Source organism: Gadus macrocephalus, chromosome 14, assembly GCF_031168955.1.
Source record: "Gadus macrocephalus chromosome 14, ASM3116895v1".
Classification (NCBI taxonomy): Eukaryota; Metazoa; Chordata; class Actinopteri; order Gadiformes; family Gadidae; genus Gadus; species Gadus macrocephalus.
The window spans coordinates 6,855,018-6,880,936 of NC_082395.1; the positions used below are offsets into that span (position 1 = coordinate 6,855,018).

General features: G+C 42.9%; 1 protein-coding gene across 2 annotated transcripts; it reads right to left on the reverse strand.

The window, feature by feature from the left end:
• Positions 1-1,456: 1,456 nt before the first annotated feature.
• Positions 1,457-24,706, reverse strand: tspan15 (tetraspanin 15). Of its 2 annotated transcripts, none has more exons than XM_060070848.1 (8): positions 24,509-24,706; positions 17,997-18,182; positions 17,088-17,162; positions 11,288-11,383; positions 7,546-7,662; positions 5,010-5,060; positions 3,795-3,911; positions 1,457-3,187 (listed from the first exon to the last, which is right to left on the reverse strand). In XM_060070848.1, exons 1-8 carry the CDS (start codon positions 24,599-24,601, stop codon positions 2,996-2,998), a joined length of 927 nt encoding a protein of 308 aa, XP_059926831.1. In that variant the 5' UTR covers positions 24,602-24,706; the 3' UTR covers positions 1,457-2,995. The 2 variants fall into 2 exon arrangements, with proteins under 2 accessions (XP_059926831.1, XP_059926832.1); XM_060070849.1 differs by lacking the exon at positions 24,509-24,706 and adding an exon at positions 20,188-21,432.
• Positions 24,707-25,919: the final 1,213 nt, after the last annotated feature.

Genomic DNA, 25,919 nt, shown 5'->3' on the forward strand with positions numbered 1-25,919 from the left:
AAGTTTCACTGGAAAATAAGTGAAAAAATCAATATAAAGTGTGTGTGTGTGTGTGTGTGTGTGTGTGTGTGTGTGTGTGTGTGTGTGTGTGTGTGCAATCCTGTCAGTGGTGTCAGGACAGTGGATGGAATGAGGAGTGTAGCTGTGTGGTGCATCGTTGCATCATTCATTGCAGGTTGAATTGACTGAATACTACATAATAGTGTGGCTCAACAAACAGTGGCTAAACTGGGCCTCTATCGGGTAAACTAAGATAGGACGGCTTTCTCTCTCAATCTCTCTCTCTCTCCCTCTATCTCCCCTCCTCTGTTCAGAGGGGAATTAAAACTACAAGGTGTGGAACAATGAAAACTGCAAAGACAATGAGATTTATACCATTATAACATGCTTTATTATCTTCAGTTACAATGTCTGTGAACTTCCTCGCCGAAGAATCAATGAATCGTGAACTTCAGCAGAGGTGGTTTGGGTGTTATTTAAAGGGGCCTTTAAATGAAAGTTATAACATCAAGACCAAACCCACAAAACGTTGCACAGCATCCTTTGCATTACCGAGCTGTCCCGTTCTTCTATGGTGGGAGCACTGAAATATTTACAGGAGGACCGCGGCAGCAAGGCCTCCAAACAGCAGGCTGGAAGGAGGATGGGGGGGAGGCTAGAACAACAAGACCACACTGAGATCACTCATCCATAACCCAATCTCACTGGAGGTTAGAGATGGATGGAGGATGGCCCCTCAATGATAGATACTTGGACCATGTATGCAGATTGTTTGTGGCCGACCAGCGTGTTACTATCTGTTGGCAGCTTGTGTATTGGGAAGGTCTTTTCCTACACATCGTTCATCAAGTAATGCTTTACCAAGTGCTTGAGACCAAAGCAAATGGCTGGAAATGTAAGAACTCACCATGATCAGTCTTCACTACTGTCAGGAAAGCTAAATTCAATGGAGGACATTTTCCCAATCAAACGACTAGGGGTGGTAGTGAGGGAGCTAATTAGCTGTGTTTATACAACACATAAGGAACAAAGGAGGACATTTTGTTCGGGTATTGGAATAAAGACCCAGTGTTCTGGAGATTGCCTTAGTAGAGAAATGTGAGTTGTTCTGCTTTGTTTATAGTCCATTTGACACAAAGCATGTATTCTTTGTGACTTTATCGTTTGTTTCTAGGCATGAGCATGTAATGTTAGACTACGCTTCAGTTACTTTTCAGTTTTGCAAGTTGAAAAAGAGAGTATCCAGTGTGGCGTTTACTTGACCTATATATGCAACATTCAAAGATTAGCTGCATACTGTACACGCAATACAAATACACTGGAAATCCATGGTTTGGAGAAGGGTGACCGACACAAGGACACACACACACAAACACACACACACACACGATAGCGATAGCAAACGTGTGGCTAAACATATTAAGTCAAGTCAAAAGAAAAAGCGAGTCGAAAACAGTTTCAAGATCAAATACACATTTTATTTTCATTCCTAATGGTAAAAACCTTTGAGATGGTTTAATGTCCAAGTGTGGCACTGTGAAGCACACCATCAGTTATAGTGGTCGTTGAGAAGTAAGGCATGTTAAGAATTATTTATCATCTACAAGCAGCGGATAGAAGAACAATACAAGAGGTGGAAAACCTTCGGTTACACAGCTGAAGTGGTTTGTTAACCTCGGGCACTTGTTGTATTTAGACGAGGCCTCACAAACCTAAACAATTGGTCTGAGAAAATAATTATTAAAATGATTCACAGCTGTGAAATTCACTTCCACAATGAAACTGTGATAAGTGAAGGAACAGTTGGTTCTCTGCTAACTACTTAAACAAAAAGGTACAACTGATACTCTGGATTGCATAAAAATGATATATATTTTCCATGAAGCGTTACAAACATTCTCCCGTCGAGGATTGATTCAGTGCTTTTCCAGGGAGGCGAACAACAGGTTGACTTCATCACACAGTGTGACAGTCAGTGTAATTGTAAGGTTTTCAGATTCAGAGAGGCTTATTAACATTTTTAAATAAAACGGGATACACAAGTCATAAGTTACCTTGCGTATTCCTTTAATACAGCAACACAGCCCTTTTCTGTGAGGTACAATGCAACCTGAGTACAATGCAACGCATCAACCTTGTCACCTTTAAAGATAAAAACATGCAAAACATGTGATTATTGTGACTGCTACTGATAGTTGGAGCCATTACAGTATTCAAGTTACGACAAATAAGATATAAAATTAACATTTCCCCCTTCACCAAACCTCAAAAAAGCTCATTCAACTAAAAGCATAAAAAATGTATCTGTGCTACAGAGATTTACCGACATGAATATAAACACTTGGGGTTCATCTGCAGATTTCAACCCTCCAATACATATCTTAACTTTGGGCTTTGGTATATTTGTATTCAAACCTGAGAAGAAAAAGAGTGGTTCACTGCTACTGGATCCAATATGGCTACGATGGTTTCATAGATAACCCTCTGCAGACATAACATATTAGGGTTTAGAAGTGGTTAACAGGGAACTCTTCAAGTTGCATTAGTGGTTGCATATTAACCCTGATGAATGGCAAGTTTGATTGTCTTGATAACACTCTGCCTGTCTGGGGTGGGTAGTTCAGGCTACCTTAGCGTAGCTTAGCTTAGCATAGGCCAGGTAAGAAAAACTGATTAGGCCGAGAAGAGTAGGTCAAAATCAGTATAACTATCTTTACATTTTAGTGTTTAATCTAAGGAGTTGTGTCATTTTGTTCCCCCCACATCCATCTATACTTCAGAACCAATAGCACAACAGTAAAGTGGTTTTACAAAACTGGCTCTCCAATGGCGGACGCTGAAATCCCCCCCATCCCCAAGGCACTGATTACCTGCGCCATTCAACGGAAAAAACAAAACAATGAAGGGTGGTGACGCAGAGGGGGGGTGGGTCGCTCGGTAGATGGAGCACGGCGAGGGTTTCTCGGCGGCACAGGTTAAGGGGTTTGCGGGGGTCTCAGTCGTAGTCAGGCATGCACTTGTACCAATTGGCCACGCGGTTGTGCTTCATGGGGATCCGCTGGAACCCGCCACTCTGGTCCATCATGCTCCTGCCCGTAGGGCCGTCCACTTGGCTGATGCTCGTGTACTGAACGATGGCGTCCTCCACCCGGGTGATGTACAGCCAGCTGATGATCAGGCCGAAGAACTGGGGAGGGAGGGATGGAGGGGGAGAGAGAGAGAGAGGGAGGGAGGGGGAGAGAGAGAGGGAGGGAGGGGGAGAGAGAGAGGGAGGGAGGGGGAGAGAGAGAGGGAGGGAGGGGGAGAGAGAGAGGGAGGTAGGGGGAGAGACAGAGAGACCGAGACAGACAGACAGAGTGAGCGAGAAAGAGAGGGATGGAGACAGAGAAAAACAGAGCGTAAGGCAGAGAGACAGAGAAAGAGACACAGACACAGAGAGACAGACAGAGAAAGAGAGACAGAGAATGAGAGAGAGAGTGACAGAGACAGACGGAGAGAGAGAGTGACACACAGAGAGAGTGACACACAGAGAGAGGCACAAGGGGAAATCAATTCAGCGGAGCACCTTACTGTGGACAGACGGACAGGAGCCGATTCTCTCCCCCTCTCATAAGACTCACAGAGAAGCTTGTTGAACCTTAACACACAATCTGTTTCATAGTAGATTCATTGATCACACACACACACACACACACACACACACACACACACACACACACACACACACACACACACACACACACACACACACACACACACACACACACACACACACACACACACACACAGTGTACCTGAGGCAGAAGTATTCCCAGCAGCAACCCAGCCATGATCTTATAGTTGTCAGAGAGCCAGAGGAAGACTGCGTCCGTGCAACCTCTGATGTGGATTTTATCGATCAGGTCCAGGCGCTGCAAGAGACAACAAGTCGTTTGTCCATATTCGTCACATCAGCGACAGATCTCTCCTCACAACGGCGGCTTTTCGATTCCTTTACAGACCAACGCTCCCATGGATGTAACTTGTTCAAGCAACGACTCTGGGATCATCATTAATATCAATACGACAACAGCGCGAAAAGCAATAAGGGAGTAATTCTATCGGAACATGATTATGCAATTTGCGTAACTACCTGCAAAATTCGGCAACACACGCACAGCGCCTTAAGCCAATTGTAGAAGATATAATAAAACAATCTATATTACTGAAAAGTGATGAGGTTCATTTGGGAGAAAAGGCACTAGGGCAGGGCTAATAGGCAGTGTTGACTTAATGACATCAGATTACAAGCCCCAGATCATTGGCCGGCACTGCCTTCGGTCTTCAAAACCAAACGATTGAACCGTTAGTTGGTAATTAGTTTGCCTTACTCTTTCACCACTCTAGTCACTGCCGGCTGACACACACACACACACACACACACACACACACACACACACACACACACACACACACACACACACACACACACACACACACACACACACACACACACACACACACACACACACACACACACACACACACACACACACACATTCCCTGGCCACTCTGCTAATTAGCAACTGCATGCCCCTGGCAGGTCCTTTAGGTGAGCAAGAGGTCAGAACCCAACCCTTCCCTTGCTGTAATATGATCAGGCTCCAGAACTATCAAGAGGTGTCCACTCTTGTCCATTAGCTGTTATTAGTTTTCGTTTCGCTAATAGCATAACAGGGCGGAATACAATTTGCATGTTAACGTGTGATGGACTGTCACCGTGCCAACTGATAAAACAGCGGAACACAATTTGCATGCCAATATATTCCATCCTCACTGCCCCGTTTCTCTGCTTCTCCTACGGTACGGTTATGCAAATGGATGTGTCACACACACACACACACAAACATGAATATAAGTGCATTATGTTGTATGTTATCATGGTAACTTCATGAAAGAGAACCCCTACGTATATCACTTGGCACGGATGACCATGCGATACATGTTTCCATCTTCAGCAGACAATTTACCTCTTGATTCACCAGCTTGTACCCGCACATAGTGTTGGGCACCTCATTAGGCTGTGTGTTGGGGAGAGAGAGAGGGAGAGAAAAAAGGCAAAGATTAGCATACAGTTTATCAGCTCGGAAAAAAGTGTGAGAATGACTCCCACTTCATACGGACACAGGCGTGAGTCAATGTGCTGGTGACGTGCGCGGAGGTGGAGGAGAAACTAATCTGTCCTATGAAACGTCTGAGGCTCACACAGGGAGAGTTGCCACAACCGTCGCACGCGCGCACACACACACACACACACACACACACACACACACACACACACACACACACACACACACACACACACACACACACACACACACACACACACACACACACACACACACACACACCTTGGGGAAATCAGTTTACAGCACCATCAACAGGCAACAGTGCCAGCCCGAGATACTGCAGGGGGTGGGGGGGGGGCTAGCTGGCTGTGTGGGTGGTTAAAACAAAAAATATATCGAAAATGTAATTGCCAACAATTGCGCCAAGAGTGTGCCATTAGCCATGAACCTGTCACACGACTGGCCGCGCGAGTCTCACTTAGTGTGGGCTGCCAACCCCGCCTGTCCCTCATCTGGGGACAGCGAGGGCATCCGAGTCACATGACTTAGGACCATGCCCCATATTCAAACAAGAGAGAGTGCCAATCTCCTCGGCTTTCACAAAGTCAATACAACGTTGTTGTTCCCCGCATTGTTACACAGAGGCAACAGACTTCGATTAGAAATCAATGTGGCAGGAACCGGAATGTACTTGGATGACTTAGTGTGAATGCTAGAAATGGATAACTATGGAAAGGATTCAAACAGATTGGGGAGCATGTGGGCAAAATGTGCTTGTCCAGAATTGTGCAGAGTCCGAGGGGGAAGTGAGAGCGAAGAAGAGGCAGGGAGGGGCCAAAGGGAGAAGGACAGATGTGTGGGGCAAAACTAATGACCCGCTGGAGCCTTTCAGGCATCACGGCGTCACGTCTCATAGCGGCGTGGTAAAAAAAGCAGGACTTGGCGTCAGGGCTATGAGACGTGACGGCAGATAGCGCGTGTTTCACAGCAGGATCCCAGCGAATGTAATCACAAGGTTCAGAGGAGTGAGAGTCGAGTGGAAAAGGGTATTGGAGAGGCGGGGACTGAAGTGCAGAAGCTGTTAAGCACATGGCACTGCAGAAGAGAGAGATGCGACATTTCTATGCCCTATGCTCTGGTGACCCTTGTGCATCATTATCAATAGGAGATTGACAAAGGAAATTGGGGAGGTAAACAAGCCCACACACACACACACACACACACACACACACACACACACACACACACACACACACACACACACACACACACACACACACACACACACACACACACACACACACACACACACACACACACAAAGCAGGACAGCTGCTTTGCGTGACCTGGACATCCACAGAGGACAGGCTGTTGCCAATCTGCCAGCCAGAGATATCGAGGCAGATGTGAAGCCCCAACCCATAGTATAGCAGCACATGTAATAGCTTCACATTGAAATGACATAGCGTCACATTTAAGTGACTTGACAGAGTCGAGGAAAGTTCATGTCTAGACATTGGAAACGACATAAAAAAGGAAAAGCATCCCCTCTGCCAGAATAAATAGTTTATAATAATAATAATAATAATAAATTTCATTTAGAGGCGCCTTTCAAGACACCCAAGGTCACCTTACAGAGCATATAGTCATCATACATTTTTTAAAAAACAAGACATTGTGGAAAAAAATAAATAAATAAACATAAGCAATAAGAAATAAATAAAACAAAAACAAGACAAAACAAAAAAAAATAATAATAATCAGTTAGACGTTGTGTGCGAGTTTGAACAGGTGAGTTTTGAGTTGTGACTTGAAGGTTGTAATGGTGTCTGACTGTTTTATGTGTGGGGGGAGGGAGTTCCAGAGCCTGGGTGCTGAACAGCTGAATGACCGGGCACCCATTGTAGTGAGTCGTGATGTGGGGATACATAGCAGTCCAGCAGAGGTTGAGCGGAGGGAGCGGGAGGGAGTGTATTCTTGGAGGAGGTCGCAGAGATAACTGGGGGCTAGGTTGTGGAGAGCTTTGTAGGTGAGGAGTAGGGTTTTGTATTGGATACGGTAGTGTACTGGGAGCCAGTGAAGTTTATGTTAAATCAGGTCAACGATAAGAGCCGCAATGGGAGCTAAACCAAAACATAACCGATACCAAGTGTTGGAATTTGAATTACATTTTAGGAGGATGCGCGTGTTGTGTTGGTATGGTGCTGCAAGTCCGCGTTTGGCGAACAATACGGATGATGTGTGGACATATTTGTTTGTAATTTTTTTGTTTTGTAGAGAGTCTGAAAGTTGTGTCCGACAACCTACTCAGGTTAAAAGGTGGAATTTTGTGAGGATACAAATCATCACCTTTCCATTACCTGAATTAAGCACACACAAACAAAATGGCTCAATGGTGATGCAACAGGTATAGGGAGCTCTACAGGACAACACCTACCTTAGTGATGAGGCAACAGGTATAGGGAACTCCACATGCCAGTGGGCTCCGAGAGGAGCAGTTGTGGTACATGTTGACTTCCCAGTCCTTATACTCCTTCCCTCCACAGCATGTAAACTACAATGCAGAACACAGGACAGGTTTAAACTACAATGCAGAACACAGGACAGGTTTAAACTACAATGCAGAACACAGGACAGGTTTAATTGTTTAGCTGATTGTAATTATTCAGTGTGTTGGCGTTGATGAATTACTAATACGTACGAAAATTTATGATTAAACCACCAAATCAGGGAGGCAAGTCAAATTAATTGAGAATTAAATAAACATTGGTCTTTGACTTCTTGAACTGGATGTAGCAAAATTGGTTTTCACACAACCAATATGGAGCCATAACAGATTTCCTGTTATGGCCATGCCATTAAATTAGCTTTATCGCAACCAGCAGCGCAAAATAGCCATATTATGTACATTGAGATTGGGAAATGTCCGTCTCTCAGTAGTCTATGGCCAACACTCGTTCATATTCAAACTGTATTGGCTTTTTATTGAAATTCAAGTGTCAAACAGTGACTCTCAAAATAGATAATATGGATATGAACTTATCACGGAGGTTCTAGCTGACCAAAGAAAAAAATAATATAAACTTCACATCACGTCATATTTTCCTTTTGACTTAGAATGGTGGCTAGACTTTCTGCATTCAACCCCCGTTGGCCACCTATCGGCTGTCATCAGTGGCATCCCCATGGACTGTGTTCAGCCAAGGCTGTTGAAACGTCATTTGTTTTAGACGTTCCATTATACTTTTTAAAAGCCTTATATTTCAAGTCCTATACTCCTGTCGAGAACAAGCTGTTCTGTGCTTATGAATGTTGAAATGGTTGAATGTGTGGACCAGTATATTCTGGGGACCCACCTGTTATGTGGTCGGTGGAAGTAATTATGGTTATTACTGCCAAAGAGGCAGCCAGGTAATGACACAGCAGCTCTCAACGTACGTATGGATGTCTAAAAAAACTACCGCCATTACCTCCTTCTGTAAATATCCACCAGTAGGAGGAAATAAATTATTAGTCAAAAGAAAGGATAATGATGATGATGATGATACTAATACTAACACCTACACAATCCACCGCTGGTTGTAAGCTAGGTTGTTCTCCCCTGGTTTTGCTCTTCGCTTTTTGAAAGCTAAGCGTCCCTCCTCTGCTAGAAGCCTTTTATTATTCTAGAAGATGGACGAGAGACCTCCACAACGCAGCCTGCAGCAGCTGGTGTTCTACCCTGTCAGCTAGGCTAGCTTCCACTTCTGTAACGATTGATTGGTGGAGCATTATTGGCTGTAACTTTGACATGGTTAAACTATTATTAGAAATATAAAGCATATATTTTTTTTATTCTTAGCATTATTATAATAAAGTAAAATCTATTCTTTTACATTATTTACATTTAAATGATATGCTTATTATTGTATACTTAATTGTATATTTTGTTTCTCTACTTTTTTTTTTGCAAGCCGGATCACAGCTCATCCAATGATACATAAAAGTAATTCGTATAGAAACGGAAACATTCACTCATACATTCAGAGTGCCAAGCATAAAAAGGAAAAAACCCTATTTACCGTAATACTGTGTGTTATTTTGGTTCGATTCATTTTAAATGAACTTCAGCGTGAACTGGTCTACAGATTCATCAGGGTGACCATGTCACTGAAACCAATGATGGATGAATAACCGCTAGAGTATAGCCATTGATTGGGGCTTTGCGGTGGCATTGCATCATCCTCAGTGGTGTCCGTTTCAGACAGCTGCGCTGACTCAACAGTTCTGTTCTGCCAATTACCCCATCACTGACCTTCCTGAAAACGAATTAACATATTATTTTGGTTTGCAGATTATTGCAGTTCTGTTTATTGGTTCTAGATGAGATGTGATGGTGCTGGTGCTGTCTACACACACCTCGGTAGCGACGCTAGAATACAGGAAATTAGGACTGAAACAGATTTCTTTCAGTATGTTTCAAGGATTAACTTTGAATAAAAATGATTAAATTAAAATGGCATAGGCATAGATAGTAATCACCCATGTTCCCAGTTCCCAACCTATACAGACCTACATAAGTATTACTTAACAATGCAGCTTTCATTACAGTGCTGGCAGTTTTTTTCAATGCATATCTTATGCGTATCCATTAGGGCTGGGTAAAAAAATCGATTTAATCGATTTTGGATCGATTTCATTTATATTTTGCATATCGATTCATAGGGCATGAGTTCTTTTTTGTTTTTGTTTTGTTACCAGTATTTTTATTTTTGCACTTCAATAAAAAATGCCTCATTGCAATTTGCAGTGATAGAATGGTGTAGTTCAAGTACACTTTCACTTGCAATTCCTTTCTGATTGGAAAATTGCACTTTTGAGACTTGAGACAGTTTTGTTTACAGTTCAAGTTTAAGATAAAGTACATTTGTATTTTGTAACGCAGTTGAGCCATTTTCATTATTTAAGAGCAGATTGAATCGAAATTAAATCGATTCAGAACCTTATGAATTGCGAATGAAGGCGAATAGATTTAGGAAATTGGCCACGATACCCAGCCCTAGTATCCATAACACTGAAATAATGTTTCATATCAGCTAAGGTAGCCACGCCAAGCGCAAGATTGCTTTTAAAGGGCTACTTCTGAGGGGTTTTAATGAGGGTGCTTTTCAGAGCGAGTGTGTGAGCGAGTGTGCGCATCTGCGAGTTGTCAATTTGCACTTTGAGCGGTCAAAATTGTGATTCAGCCTTTTGATGAACTACCGATTTCCCGTGCGTGCGCCGGACAGAAGGGTCTATTCTAATTCCGAAAACACAGAAGAGCAACGTGCTGGTGACTTCACAGTGGAATAAATGTCACATCCCCATTGGAACAAAGCGAGATAGGTGCTGGTCTAAAGGTCATCCTGGCTTCAGTCAATCAACACCTTGGAGTAGTCACCTGGGGGAATTTAAGAACTATGCATTTCTTGCCCCTATATTTATTTAATGTTTTTATTTAACTATGAAACCTGGTTAGTAAGCATCTTCTGGCCGTTTGCTGATGGCACAGACGCATTTAATGAGACTGGGCACCTGTAATTGATAATACGGTACACATATCATTCCACACACACTGCGATGGAAAAATCCATATATTGTTTCCTATCAAAGGCTTTGTTTTCTATTCCTTGTATTATATTTCCACCCTGCTTTTCCTCAGTGTCATCTAAATGTTGACCTTTGTGTTTGGGTCACCCACCTTAACATCGCAGATGTGAAGTTATTATCTAAATGGTAACTTTTGTGCTTTTTTTGTATTAAGAAATCTTATCTGGCCTAGAAACAATATCTCTTACGAAAAGGTAAGGACACACACACACACACACACACACACACACACACACACACACACACACACACACACACACACACACACACACACACACACACACACACACACACACACACACACACACACACACACACACACGCTCTAGGTAGAAGCTCTTTAATTGCGTTACCACGTATGAGAAAAGACAAACCATGAATCAAGCACCTCGTTAAACCAAAGTGTTTCCTCAAAAGGTCGGTTGAGTAAGCGGCCGATTAGTTTTTTTAACGGAGGAACCGCTCTGCTTTGGGCAATGATTCCCAGTAAGTAGTGTGTAATGATCAGCGTTAAGGACCCTGTCATATGGAGGAAAGGGAGCAGGACTTACTTTTTTCTGAACAAAGTCCATGATGTTCTTAAAGTCCAGGTCGTCATAGTAGTTGACCATGCCTTTGCGGATGTTTCTGTTCAACAAGTTCACCGTCTGAAAGACAGAAAACACGGAAAGGTCAGGGAGGTCAAGCATAATGATAGCCAGGGGATGTAAAAGCATGTGCTCCTCAGTGGTCCAGGCTTCTCCACAGCACTGCAGGGCAAATTAAAAAGCAGTCTTTCATCGTTTTAATTAGTGATTAGTCCAGCCTGTTCCGTCAAGGTAACCTGTGGCTTAAGCTTCAGAAGTGAGGTCCTTCATCTAGTGGCAAGTTCTGCATCGATTGGCAAGGAGGTACCCTTTACTCATTTGAGGTAAAGTTGAGATGCGGTGCTTTGGGACATCAACAGTGACTGTCTGCAGGGGCCACACAGATGTTTCACTGGGAGTGTTTGCAATGAAACCAGCACAATGACAATGACGGCATTGTGCTTCATCCCCTTTTCATAGAGGAATCTAGGTGCATTTTGACAATCTTTGTGGTGGCCACAAGGTATTTATTATTTTGAATTCATTAAAACCTGAATAGAATAAAACATGTGTTGGACTTGATTGTGTATTCTATTGGAAGTCCAATGATGTATGAATTTAGGATTCTGCCTATTTAGCCTTAATTAACAATTGTAGAGAATACAGCAAAAATAAAAAGGTTCATACCCAGAAATAAATAATGGCGAGAGAAAAGGGAGACAATAGCAAGTCAAGAAGAAGATGAACAATTAAAAAAGAAAAGTATTAGCATCGGACAGACAGAGAGAGAGAACGAAAGAAAGACACAGACAGACAGACACAGAGACAAACAGAAAAAGAGTATTGCAATAGAAGAGACAGAGCGTCAGCGGGTCGTGATGTTCCATCCCCCAGTGATACGATTCAGATGTAAATTAACCCGGCTTTCTGCATATATTGTGCTGTTCCCTGGCTCTGCCCCACAGTAAATACAAAGACCCATTGCGCTCCAACATCCTTCCAGATTGTCCCATATGATTTATGCGTTGTTTCCCTCCCTGTTATGTCAATATGATCTTCTTGGGTGACCTTGTTAATAGGTTCTATATTTGGTGTTTTTTTTAAGAGTGAGTCTTCATATTTTTTATACACCAAATTAATCATCAGTCTCCTTCCTCAATCGCTCCGATTAAACGGCAACTAACGCTTTCGGCCGTCCGTGGTTTGGTTAATGTGGATGTCGTGAGTCAGTGACTCCTTCGAGGTTCACAATCCGTACAGAGCTGTGAAAAACAACAGAGTACAGATCTGCCTGGAGTCAGGCGACATGCAGGAGGCGCAGCAGGAACATGCAGCAGAATCTGAACGTGTCTGCAGCCTCTTCTGTTGCACATTTTGAAGGAAAAAGATGGCATATTGAAGATGGGAGGCAAGACGAAAGGGTGGTAGTGTTAGTTTGAAAAACAAATGAAAAAACAATAGGGATCCAACCTGTTGGCTTGGACCCCTAATGAAGAAAAATATATACACAGTATAACATCTGAAAACACAGCCTACATGTTATTACTGGGCTTGAGTTACTAAATGTCTCAATTTCTGCCTGCAAGCACAGCTGTGATGCTATGATCGATTCAGGTGAATGCAGTTCAACTGAGATGAATCGCCGACACGCACCTGGACGAGGCCAGTCGCCAAACCCAAAGCCGGGGACAGTTATCTCCAGGTATATGTTTGAACTGCGAGGAGACGTCCCAAGTAGGTTTGCTATGCCATCCTGAGTAGGAGAGGCTGCCAAACAAACTAACGCATTAGAGCAAATGTATTCAGGTTTCCCCTTAATCTTGTTAATTCGAAATTGTGCCATTGGAAGGGGAACAGATGGAGGCACAGAGAGGCAAACATGGACTTAATGGTAGAAGTTTGGCGGTAAAGTCTGCATTATTAGAAGTCTGTGAACTGTGTAACCAAGATAAACTTTGTTTGCCCTTTTTTTTGCCATTAAGGACTTCGGTGTGGCGGAGTATAGTAAAGCGTACGAGTTGACAAGGGCATGCGTTCAGTTCCAGGAATTATTAATGGCGGTGGGGCACAGTGAGAGTCTGAAGGTCAGCTCTCAAAGATGTGATATGATGGATAATGAAACCAAAACCAAAACAAACAAACGTTACCTTATTGGGGGTTAAGGTGTGGCTGTATTCTAGCACCACAAGCAAAGTCTGTTCTCACATTGAAAGAAGTAGAACAGGCCTCGTGGTTGAGGTGTATAGACAGCACTTGTATTTGCGGTATTACAGTCAATATGGTTGAGGTGGGAACAGGCCTTAAGGCCAATTTCCACCAGATCTGTCTCGGAAGCAGTATGGCAGCGAAGCGGCAGTGTTCCGTACTGCAATCAACACAAGAAGCGGTCCGGACACGTTCCAGCTGATGGCTCAAGACGTGCATAATTATATTATATGAATTGTAAAAATTATTATGATTAGAATGATTCATACAATATTATTCACAAGTTATATTCAACCCCTACATAACATATATGCATCAATATTATAACCAATTGAGTATGGTATGATTCATGCCTTAGAGATTTCATGATTAAGCAACGTCGCGGTCCGCTCGCGACACTAGACTTCGATTAGAGAATAGATGAGGAATCGACGGGGACTTTAATTTCTTCTCTGCCACTGATTAGCCATTGATAGTGATAACATAGATGGACTGTATAATATTACCCCGTTAGTGAATGGCATAGGCGACAATGTGAGCTCATGAATATTCATGAGGAAATGCAAACTGATTGTAGAAGTCTTCTGAGATACGGCTGCAACCGGCAACCTTCAAAAATAGAAGAGGCATCGTATCGTAAACGAAGTGCCGGTTTGCGGGTGGTTCCGTGGCGTGCCGCAACCGTAGAAGTGGAATAGCCTTCATTGATCATAGCTTACTATTGAAGAAACTTGCAAGACATATACAGTGTGGGATTCCAGAGGGCTCTTCACTAGGACCACTGCTCTTCTCGATTTTACAAATGACCTCCCACTTGTTTGTAAATAAGCCTGTATGTCTATGTATGCAGATGATTCAACACTGTATGCCTGCACAAACAGTTAAGGAAATCACTTAGCCCTCAACAAAGAGTTGCAGATGGTATTCAAATGGATCTCTGATAACAAACTTGTCCTGAACATATCTAAAACCAAGAGCATTGCATTTGGAACAAAATACTCATTAAGCTCTAAACCCCAGCTGAATCTGGTACTGAACAATGTTGATGTTGAGCATGTACAGTTAATAGAGCTTCTGGGGGTAACCTTAGACTGTAAATAATCATGGTCAAGACACATGGATTTACTGGTGCAAAAGATGGGGAGGAACATATCTGTAGTCAAAAGATGCTCTTCTTTTTTAACACCTCATCTAACAGGTCCTACAGACCCTGGTACTGTCACACCTAGATTATTGCTCGGTGGTCTGGTCAGGTACTACAAAAATTAATCTAGGGAAGCTTCAACAGGTAAAAAACAGAGCAGCTGGCCTTGCCCTTAAATGCACACCGAGAGCCAACATAAATAACATGCAGGACCAACTCTACTGGCTGAAAGTTGATATGAGGTTGAAATCATCCCTTCTTTCTTTCATAAAACACATTAATACTTTAAATAACCCCGACTGTTTGTTTAGACAGCTCTAATTTAGCTCTAATGTGCACACGTACCCAACCAGACATGCCACCGGTAACTACACAATTCCATCCAAACAAACTCAAAACAATGCACAGTACTATGTAGAGCTATGAATGACCTGCAGAGTGATCCACGAGGGACAACCTACCGGTGCTTTCAGTGTACAAACTGGAGTGAGACAGGGGTGCCTACTATCGCCATTCTTGTTCCTGCTGGCAATGGATTGGGTAACGAAGCAATCCACAGCAGGAAGGAAAAACGGCATACAGTGGACAATGTGGGCGCAGCTCGAAGACCTGGACTTTGCAGATGACTTGGCCCTTCTCTCTCATACCCAGCAGCAGATGCAGGAAAAGACCAGCACCATTGCAACCAACTCTGCTCGCCTCGGTCTCAACATCCACAGAGGGAAGAGCAAAGTCATGAGAGTCAACTCTGCCAACACTGCACCCATCATGCTGGAAGGCGAAGCTCTGGAGGAGATTAAGGAGTTCACCTACCTTGGCAGCATTGTCAACAAGCAGGGTGGAACAGATGCAGATGTGAGAGTCAGGATTGGCAAGGCCAGAGTTGCGTACCTCCAACTAAAAAACATCTGGAGCGCAAAAGACCTGGCCATCACAACAAAGATCAAGATCTTTAACAGCAATGTGAAGTCAGTCCTACTCTACGGTGCTGAGACATGGAGGACTACGGTGAATACAACAAACAAAATCCAGTCATTCATCAATTCCTGCCTGCGACGAATCCTCCAGATCCACTGGCCTAACACCATCAGCAACAAAGAACTGTGGGAACGTACCAGCCAAAAGCCAGCGGACGAAGAGATCCTCCAACGACGTTGGAGATGGATAGGCCATACTCTCCGTAAACCAGCCACAAACACCACAAGACAGTCCCTCAAGTGGAATCCCCAAGGGAAAAGAAAGAGAGGTCGGCCGCGAAACACCTGGCGTAGAGACTTGGAGGCGGACGCCAAGAAAATGGGCTACACTTGGGGACGGCTTGAGATGTTGGCCCAGGACCGGGATGCATGGAGAACTCTTGTTTGCGGCCTAAGCCCCAGAAGGGGTAGTAGGCGATGATGATGTAGAGCTATGGTTGAATGGAACTCCCTTCCAGATCATATTTCAGAAATCGTGAACAAAGCTAGCTTCAAAAAAACAAGTGGAGCGACACCTCATGGCTATTTGCACTGAATCCTCATATGCATTACTAAATGTTACTTCTATTTACTATTTAATTTTTTTACCTTGTTTGTTTTGCGTGCTGATGGTTTAGTTATCCATTATTTTGCTGTTTTTTTATCTGTTGTCTTTTTTGTTGATTTCTTGTCTTGTTATATATTATGTGTGGACCCCAGGAAAAGTAGCTGATGTCTTCTGCATCAGCTAATGGGGATCCAATTAAAATCCATAAATCCATCCATAAATTGATTAGAATGGTTTCTATTGACTTCGGCAAACGTTTAACTGCCGTGACGCTTCCGAGACGGATCTGGTGGAAATTGGCCTTTTAGCTACGGTAATACAATCCTCTAGATTGAGATATAAAACCGGCCTTGTGGTTAAGGTATACACAGGCCTCATGGTTGAGGTACACACAGAACTCATGGTTGAGGTATAAAACAGGCCTCATGGTTGAGTTATACAACAGGTCTCATGGTTGAGTTATACAACAGGCCTCATGGTTGAGTTATACAACAGGCCTCATGGTTGAGTTATACAACAGGCCTCATGGTTGAGTTATACAACAGACCTCATGGTTGAGGTATACAACAGGCCTCATGGTTGAGGTATACAACAGGCCTCATGGTTGAGGGATACAACAGGCCTCATGGTTGAGTTATACAACAGGCCTCATGATTGAGGTATACAACAGGCCTCATGGTTGAGGTATACAACAGGCCTCATGGTTGAGGTATACAACAGGCCTCATGGTTGAGGTATACAACAGGCCTCATGGTTGAGGTATACAACAGGCCTCATGCGAGAAATACACAGGCCTCATGGAGGTATACACAGCCTCATGGAGGTATACACAGGCCTCAGGGTTCAGGTATAAAACAGGCTTCATGGTTGAAGCATGGACAAGCCTGGTCTATCAGATATAAAGTAGCCTACCTTGTTTTGGAACACCAGGGCAATGACTCCTCCCAGGAGCTCCAGAATCAAACACACGGTCAGCGTGAACATGAACTACGGAACATATGGAATGGAGTTGTGATTAGTATTAAAGTAAAACAGAAACAGGTAGTACTGATGGCACATATAGTTTCAGACAAATACAATGTCATCCTCTCCCTCTCCCCCTCTCTCTCTCTCTCTCCCCCTCCCTCCGTCTCAGTCGGCCTCAGTCACCCTCTCTCCCTCCCGTTTTGCTCAGATGTTTACAGAAAAGGTATTCATGGCAGTGGGACAGCAGACCAACCTTTCATTGGCAAGCTAAACAGAAGTAGAGGCCCTAAACTAGCAGGGGTTCTCTTGACCTAGGATACGCTACGTTTGTTGCAGAGTCTTCCTTCATCATTTGTTGAAATCCAATCCCAAAGCAGGCAGAATTGATACACGCAACAACAAAACTTAATCTGGATGTCAGTACCCAGATGGCATATTCAGGTCCCAGATTGGAGGGGTTAATCATTATCAGTATGAAGCTCAGTGCATGTGAAACAGTCGTATTAAATTGGCACAGGCATAAAAAAGTACTTATAAGTCAGTGTGAGAAACAAGTTTCTGATCACAGAAGTGCAGAAGATATCTGGCTCCTGAAGTCTTCTTACCAAAATCCTGCGACTTTCTCTAGAATAAAAACGTCTCCAAACTCTTTATAGAAATGTATTTTTGGGGCAAGACCAAAAATAACCTGATGTTTTAAAACAGAATACAAAAACGGTTAACAAACGGTCTGTTTCATGTCATGTTATTTATGATCAACGGAATCATCTTACTGGCTGGAATTATAACAGCATGCCCCACACCTTTCTGCTTAGAAAGCAACTGGGACTACCACAGAGCAGAAGGGGAGCTCACCACTTTGAGCATTACGATGTTGTCTCTCAGGGAACCCAGGACCCCGATGAAAGACACTACGAACATGAGCAGTCCCAAGACGATCAGGATGATGGCCGGGGCCAGAAACAGTCCATCCAGGGTCTTGTAGCGCTGCCTTTCCACCTCGGCGTAGATTCCGACGGCCATAATTGTGCCGCCAATCAGCTGCAACACAATAAACAGTTATCAGCCTGGGAGATAGATTTTTGGAGTCGGTTTTTTCCATCCATATCGAAGTGACTTCCAAGTGAGGCAGAGAATGGTAACAAATCATACTACCACCATTACAAGGAGTTTCATAGAAATAGAAAACAACAAAAGAAAATCAAAAGAAAATCAATGGAATACAGCAGAAAGGAACTACAATTAAAGAGAACCAAAGGCTAGGCTTCCGGCTCCCCGGTAAACGCCCCTCCAAATCAGGTTCAAAAGGCGGAGGACACACGCTTTATCTGCAGGGACTGGGAAGCCGAAAAGAGGATATGCATTCAAAAGCATGCATTTAGGAGGGTCATCTTTAAGGTCATCTTCTGCAAACCAATCTACAAGTTGTGCTGGGTTCTCCTTGAAGACCTCAAGTGCACCTCATACAGAAATGTTGACACCAAATGCGGGTAAACCTTCACCTGAAAATCCTTCTCTCAACATGGAGTATATTTATACTATACAGTATAAACATAGAAAAGTACTGTTTAGGTAAATCGGTTTCTGTAATTCAGTCCAATGTTCAAAGAATTTTCTAAATTCTGCAAAAACAAGTGACCAACTAGAACGTTCCCTTACATAAGTAATAATACATGCACATAAACAAAAGGCAACGTAACTAAATGGCCAATGCTTCGGCATAGTACCTGCTACTCTGGTGAATTAAAAGTGAAACATGCCATTAACGTATGAGTCACAGTGAGATGGTCACCGCAAATGACACCCACAGGACAAGCTCTATGCCTCTGATGAAAGGGCACATTACTCACTCTGAGCCATAAGTAGCAAAATGCATACGCTACGTGAGAAAAACGGGGATGATAAATGACAAGTAGTCTCGCTGTCCCGGATCTGTAATATAGGGAACGGAATATGCATCTGAATCAATTAAAGAGGGCACTGGGATCAACGTTTTGAAAGTGATTCCCCCTCACACAGATGACCTGCTCTTATCGGCTTGTACTTTAGGTTGGAAAATGGAACAACAATCTTGGTTTATGGCTGTGAAAATATGTATTCAAATCACAACACGAGACCGGAGTGTGCTGGAGCTGGTCGATCTTATCCCTGGTGATGCAGCATTACCAGGGTTGGGAAAGAAGGAATGAGGAGCCCGTTAGAATGTTTCTTATGGCATTGATTATATTATAACTATTAATGTGTTGATTCTACTTAATGAACCTTTCGATTGAACTTCAGTGTTGGAAATTTGCGGAACGTGATGAATGAAACTATTGAGTTTGACAGCCATTTTGTAAACACTTCAATCTCACTGAACTGAGATTGTCACATCATCTAAAACATACTGGCTGTTGGACAATCATTAATAGAGGAGTTCATAGAACACACACACACACACACACACACACACACACACACACACACACACACACACACACACACACACACACACACACACACACACACACACACACACACACACACACACACACACACACACACACACACACACGATGGTGCCATGGTAGGCAGGCTGCAGCGTCTTGTTGAGTGTCCCTCTGTTTATATCCGAATAAACAAGCACGTCTTTTCCTTACATGTCCCGGGTTACTGTCAGCAATGCTAGCTAGCTCCTGGCGGCCTGCCAGCCATGCCCAAACAATGGAAGTTAAGAGGAGAAATATGGCACTTTAAATCCTTTAAAACAGAACAGAGCAGGTTCTGCCATCATGGGAGGAGGTTGACGTGCATGAGTTGCCATTAGCCATCATAGAAGGCCGAGCTGAGTTATAGGCATACATCCCCCGCATTCATGAACACATGGAAAGTCTCTCAGATAATACAGACGGAAGACGATTCCATTCATGCATTGAAAGTTGAATGTCATGCGTTTAGCCAGCCAAGCTTACAAGACTAGTTTATGATTGCATAATCTAAGCCATTAGACGCACCCTGGGAGACACAAAACATAATGATGTTGGATGTAAACAAAGATCTAACTCACGACAACCCTAGTTCTGCAATAGATTTTTAACATCTTGCTGGAAGAAAATATAATCGATAGAGCATGGGTGAAAACAGTGTTGCTGGACCATGGTGTCACTCATGGTCTAACCACGGACATGTCGTGTTGTTCTGCTTGTAGACATGTTGTGCTCCTGCCAAAAATAAAGCAGTGGTTAACCACATGGCATATAGGCAGGGGGAAAATCATACGAGCACCACATGATAAAACAGGAACTTCTCTTTATGCACAATAAGAAATGAATAAACTAGTTATTCAGTAGAATGAGTCAATTGAAAAGCTTTAGTTCCACTTACACACGGTTAAGGTTTTTTTATGGTCAAATAGCAAATGCGTTGCATGATTTACTCTATGACTATACAAAGACTTCTGACTGTTCAATTGATTACATTCAACAAATGGAAACAGTTAGGATAAAGCCAATAAAATGGCCGAATAGTAGTTTCTGATATTTTCCTTCATAGAAATACATTCTCACTTTTGCGCATCTGTAAATCAGTCTCTATACAAAGGCATGCAGAACTAAACATGTTGTTGCATTTCTCTGCACTCTACTTTAGAAGTCATACATTTCCCTTATTTTTCTCGCGCGCTTCCTCTCGGTCCCAGATTTCAATAGTCTCCAGGCGGAGGCTAATTAGCGTTTGCCTCAATGGGTTGTAATACTGTAAAGTCGCGAGTTCCCCATGAATCAAAACCTGTAATGACCGTTTCAGTAGCAATACATTTCCCCCCAAACAGACTTAGAAACATTCTTACGCTTCATAACTTGAATGTTATTGTTAATCAAAGGGTATTCATCGCGTTTTCAAATGTTGAACATTTACATAATGTAAATTACACCATTTGTGTTTGTCATTTCATGTATGGGTTTGTTGTGTTCACATTTATTTGAAGTTGCTTGTATGTCTGAAACTGTGAATCATTTCACCAACGATGAGCATGTGATGTAAATATGATAGTATTCAGGGTTGCCACTTCAAAAAAAAATAAATAAAAATCTTCATTAGTGAAATATGAAGCCATCTGCAAAGCCTTAAAAAAGAGACAAAGGGGTTCCGTCCTAGATCATCAGTAATAGATTTGCCTTATTATATGAAAACCATGACAGGACAGCCTATTAATAAACATCTGCCCGTTAACACAATCAAAAGGGGATCTGGCACTTATGGAAATCGTATTCATAAATGACAACGTTAAACTTTTCCAAAGGGCAGAATGGATGACGTAGGGTAAACGCTGACTTAATGGTTGGAGTAAATAAAAAAATAATAATAATTAAAAAAAAGAGTATTGAAATAATTTACAAATAACAACCCTCTTCTGTTGTTGTTGTTTTTTTACACAAAACACTTTCAGAACGACACATGTTGGCTTAGGTTGTTACAAGTAGTAGCCCTTGAGGACAGTACATATTTGAATAGCTATAAATCTTACAGAGAAAATTGTCTCTTTTCAAATTTAAATAGATGAGCAAGATCCAGTAGAGTAGCAGAAAACCTCTTCAAACAAGTAAAAAAAAAGAATCAAAAGGATCATGATTATATCTCAGTGTTGACACTGCAAACTCCACTGAAATGAAAGCAATTGCATCCAGCCTGACACTTGTTTAACCAGCCCAAAGCCAGACAATATGAGAACTGCCTTTTCCCAGCTATAAGACCATAGCAATAATACAAAGTCCACTTCTCGTTATCATTAATAAATGATGTACATGACATCATGCAGCCAAAAGACGCACACACTAACCAGCTACAAGAAGCAATAACCATTGTGTTTCCATTACAATGTGTTCACAACGTTCTATCCCTGAAATAGATCTCTGAGAAAACCACAGAATAAGTGTAGCTATAATAAATGAAATCATGCAACACATACTCATATATATATATTTATTGTCTTTTTAAAATGATCCAGACCTATCTCTCCGCCATCTCCGCAAGGGAGCAGAAGGGAAGCATTGGTGGGCTGTTGTGATCTCGACAGCTTAGGTTCGACAAAGGGACATCCTGTCTCAGAATACACTGCAGACGAGCGTGGGTCATGAGAAAGGACAGTGTAATGCGTTTAGTTTTTGCCGCTCGGACACGGAATGAGTGGCAAACTGTCACTACATCAGAAGCTCTCCCTTCTTCGAACAACTTTGAAAGGGCTTTTGTAAACGGTCGGGAAGGAACAATGTTACAGTTTTATACAACCTTGCCTTGAGATGGTCTGTGTTTTGGGGATGTCCATGGTGTGACCAGTATGCTTTTAATCCTCTACTTGTTTCCCTTTTGTGGCTTTCATGTAGTTTCTCTTCCTTTTATTTGTGGCATGTTTGCCATCGTGTGAAACAGTTTTGTTTTCTGTGTGCAGCTATTTGTACTGCTGTCTTGTCTAACTAAAAAAGGTACAAAAGGACTGTCCTGTATCTGAAACAAAAAGGACCCTTAACCTTTGACCTTGTGAGCATACATGATGTTCATACAGCAAATATAGGAATAGCCATTACGGTCTCTTTGTTTACTGCACTGCCCTAATAGGTGCTCTGAAGATCCGGTATCTACCATTTCCCTGGTCTTGGTCCACACTCCGGACAAAGTCATTCACTTCCCACAAGGCTGAGGCTCGGCCAGCCCCAACCACTGATTCATTGGGTAACCTGTGCGGGTAGCAGTGGAGACGATTGCCCTTAAGTGCGCCTATTGCCGTAAGAAGGGATCTAAATGCAGGTGGACACTGAAAATGAAAAGCATCCTCCTACACTGCACAAGTAGACCTAAGGGAACAGCACCAAACATTTTTCATGAAGCAATTTTCATCGTTTGTTCAAGCGCAATAATAGAGACCCAGCAGAAAGGTTATTTGAGAGATAATGGGGGAATGGGTATGTTGAATTAGATGGAAAAGCTGGGCTACTTGGCAAGAGATCCTTATTGTTTACTGGTGTTGAGGCTGGTAGAGAAGCCCTGTACTGTAAACTCTTCGGTCATACTAAGGCTGTATTCATCCAATCATATTACGCTTACTAAAATATCTTGCGCTCTGTGCTCTGCTGTGGTCCTTCTTCAGTATCTCCCTCTCTTTCTTACCATTTCTTTGAAGCGTAATGATGGATTTCTCCTAGGAGCTGCAGAAATAGCACTGCAAGTGGCGGTCTGGATTTAGATTCTGCTATTTGTCAGCGATGATGTTGATGAAGATGACGATGTAACAGCTGCCGGGCTTTTGAGAAATAAACCTGCATCCAAACCCTCGATAACCTCATCCTGTAAACACACAGGCCAGAATGCAAACAGCTTTCTCACACTAGGACAAATGCCTTCAATTAAATAATGCAACCAGGTAAAGATGAATGAGTATTCCAGAACCTGTATTTCAAGGATTTGCTTTTCTTATGATCATCAACCTCACTGAAAAGTTTTTGTCCTCCCGTTTAATGTTGTCCCAAAACAAATTACAACTTATAATATTAAGTGCTTTGGTTACCTATAGCTCAATGGTTACCTATACCTGTTAGCTCTATGTAATCATACAATATAATATCAATTATTATTAATATGTCAGGGTGGCTGAGTAACTTGAGTTTGTAACATAAGTCATAAACGGTATGAGGAAAACAATTGTTGTTTCATTGAGGGAGGTTGGCAATATAAATGTTTGGATATTCCATAAAAACAGTTTTCCAAAAATAAGTACTATTCCATAACATTATTGTTGACCAGAACAGTCTAGGCCTAGCCCAACAACCTATTACAACTCTGTAGAGGGTGAATCCACACCAAACTGGGTTTGGCCATCTGGTTTGATGTCAAAGCATATCATTTGTTACAACTCACACGTACTAAACTTATGCAAAGCACTGCTGCTATTCGTTAAGAATATACATCTGATCACATGGATCAATGCTGATATATGCAATATGTTATGTAGACGACACCCAAATTAGGATTGCTGACGAGTATGTAACACATACAATTGGGTACAATGCAGACAGCACAGTGCACAGTGGCTATAACCATGTAGCTTACGCCCAACCTTCCAGCCGTGATACTAGCAACATTAACACCTGTCGATTCAGATAGCGCTTGGTCACTTGTGAGCATTTTGCATTACAGCCTGCTTTGACAAAGTTCTTCCTTAGCCCTATTCTCACTGGCCGTACGTGTCCTCTAAAACACCGGTAGTATTTGAATGTGGTTGCCTCTGATGTTGGATCACGTCGTGCACACACCCTGCCCGGCCAGTGTCTAATGACAGATCACGATGTATTCGCAGAACATTGGATTAGCATCACAGAGAGGACACAGCCACTTACCCACCAACCGACGGCATACGCGAACAGGGTGAATTTAAGGAGAACGTAGGAGAATTTTTGACAGTATCGCACATCGCTGCTGTCGCCGGACATTGTTCCCGTCTCCCTGATTCAATCGGCTCCCCGTGTTGTTGATGACTGTTCACAATTCACTTCCGCGTTGTCCTACCGCCACACCTGCAGGTCGCCTTTCGACCCTCTGACTGTGCGTGCGTGCGTGTTTCTGCGTGTGTGTGTGTGTGTGTGTGTGTGTGTGTGTGTGTGTGTGTGTGTGTGTGTGTGTGTGTGTGTGTGTGTGTGTGTGTGTGTGTGTGTGTGTGTGTGTGTGTGTGTGTGTGTGTGTGTGTGTGTGTGTTTTGTGTGCGTGCATGCGTGTGCGTGCATTATAATATTCTGATTGGGAACTGTGCCAAATCAGAGTGCAATGGGAATAATATATTCGTCGCCTTATGTCATTTTGCATATGGGTCCGTTTTGTCTGGCTCACTATATTGCACACAACCTTGTTTTAGTGCAGAGGCCTTTGTTCGGGGAGAAAAACACGTGTGTGTATTCCACCCCCCCCCCCCCCCTCCACACACACACGCACACGCACACACACACACGCGCGCGTGCTGACCACCAGCTGAGGTCAGCACGCTTTGACGGCCGTTTCATTGTGTGTGTAAACAAAACCGCTTATCTAACCCAGATAGGGGGCCGTTTAACACTGCAAACCATTACATTCTCGAGAAGAATAGCAAGAAATGAAGACTTCAAAAATGTGACGGTGCATGTCAATAATGTCATATTTAACTCGCCCAAGGCTCCATTGTGGATGTAAGTCAACAAGATGAAAGATGATCCAACACCCCAACATCTGAAAGAGCAATAAAGGACTTTCCACAAAGCCAATTTTTCAAATCACAGCTCTATCGCCGTCCTTTCAACCTGTCCATGGTCTTTGTTGGCTATTCTTTAATGCATGTTTTGATATTCAATTCGACAAGGACTGCCACCTTGCATATTAAGCTTCCGTTCAACATTGCGTGCGTGCGTGTGTGCAAAGATAATTGTCAATCGACAAATGAGCGCACTGAACAGAAGCTGCCCTCTGGTCCTTCGGCTATTAATCCTTGCTTCTTCTTTCTCTTATTTCCCCACATTCCACATGCACCTGTTTGTGCTGCTAATGGAAACGCCAATCTGTGTGTGTGTGTGTGTGTGTGTGTGTGTGTGTGTGTGTGTGTGTGTGTGTGTGTGTGTGTGTGTGTGTGTGTGTGTGTGTGTGTGTGTGTGTGTGTGTGTGTGTGTGTGTGTGTTTGCGTGTGTGTGTCTGTGTGTGTGTGTGTGTGTGTGTGTGTGTGTGTGTGTGTGTGTGTGTGTGTGTGTGTGTGTGTGGGGGGGGGGGGTGCCTAAACATTCCGAGAGA

Bases quoted from the DNA above. Each gene is read 5' to 3' on its own strand.
- tspan15 (XM_060070848.1), bottom strand. From the start codon at position 24,601: ATGTCCGGCGACAGCAGCGATGTGCGATACTGTCAAAAATTCTCCTAC. The intron at 17,163-17,996 runs GTGAGCTCCCCT...TATGTTCCGTAG, and splicing joins ACATCGTAATGCTCAAAGTG to TTCATGTTCACGCTGACCGT. The intron at 5,061-7,545 runs GTAGGTGTTGTC...CCCAACACACAG, and splicing joins CCTGTTGCCTCATCACTAAG to CCTAATGAGGTGCCCAACAC.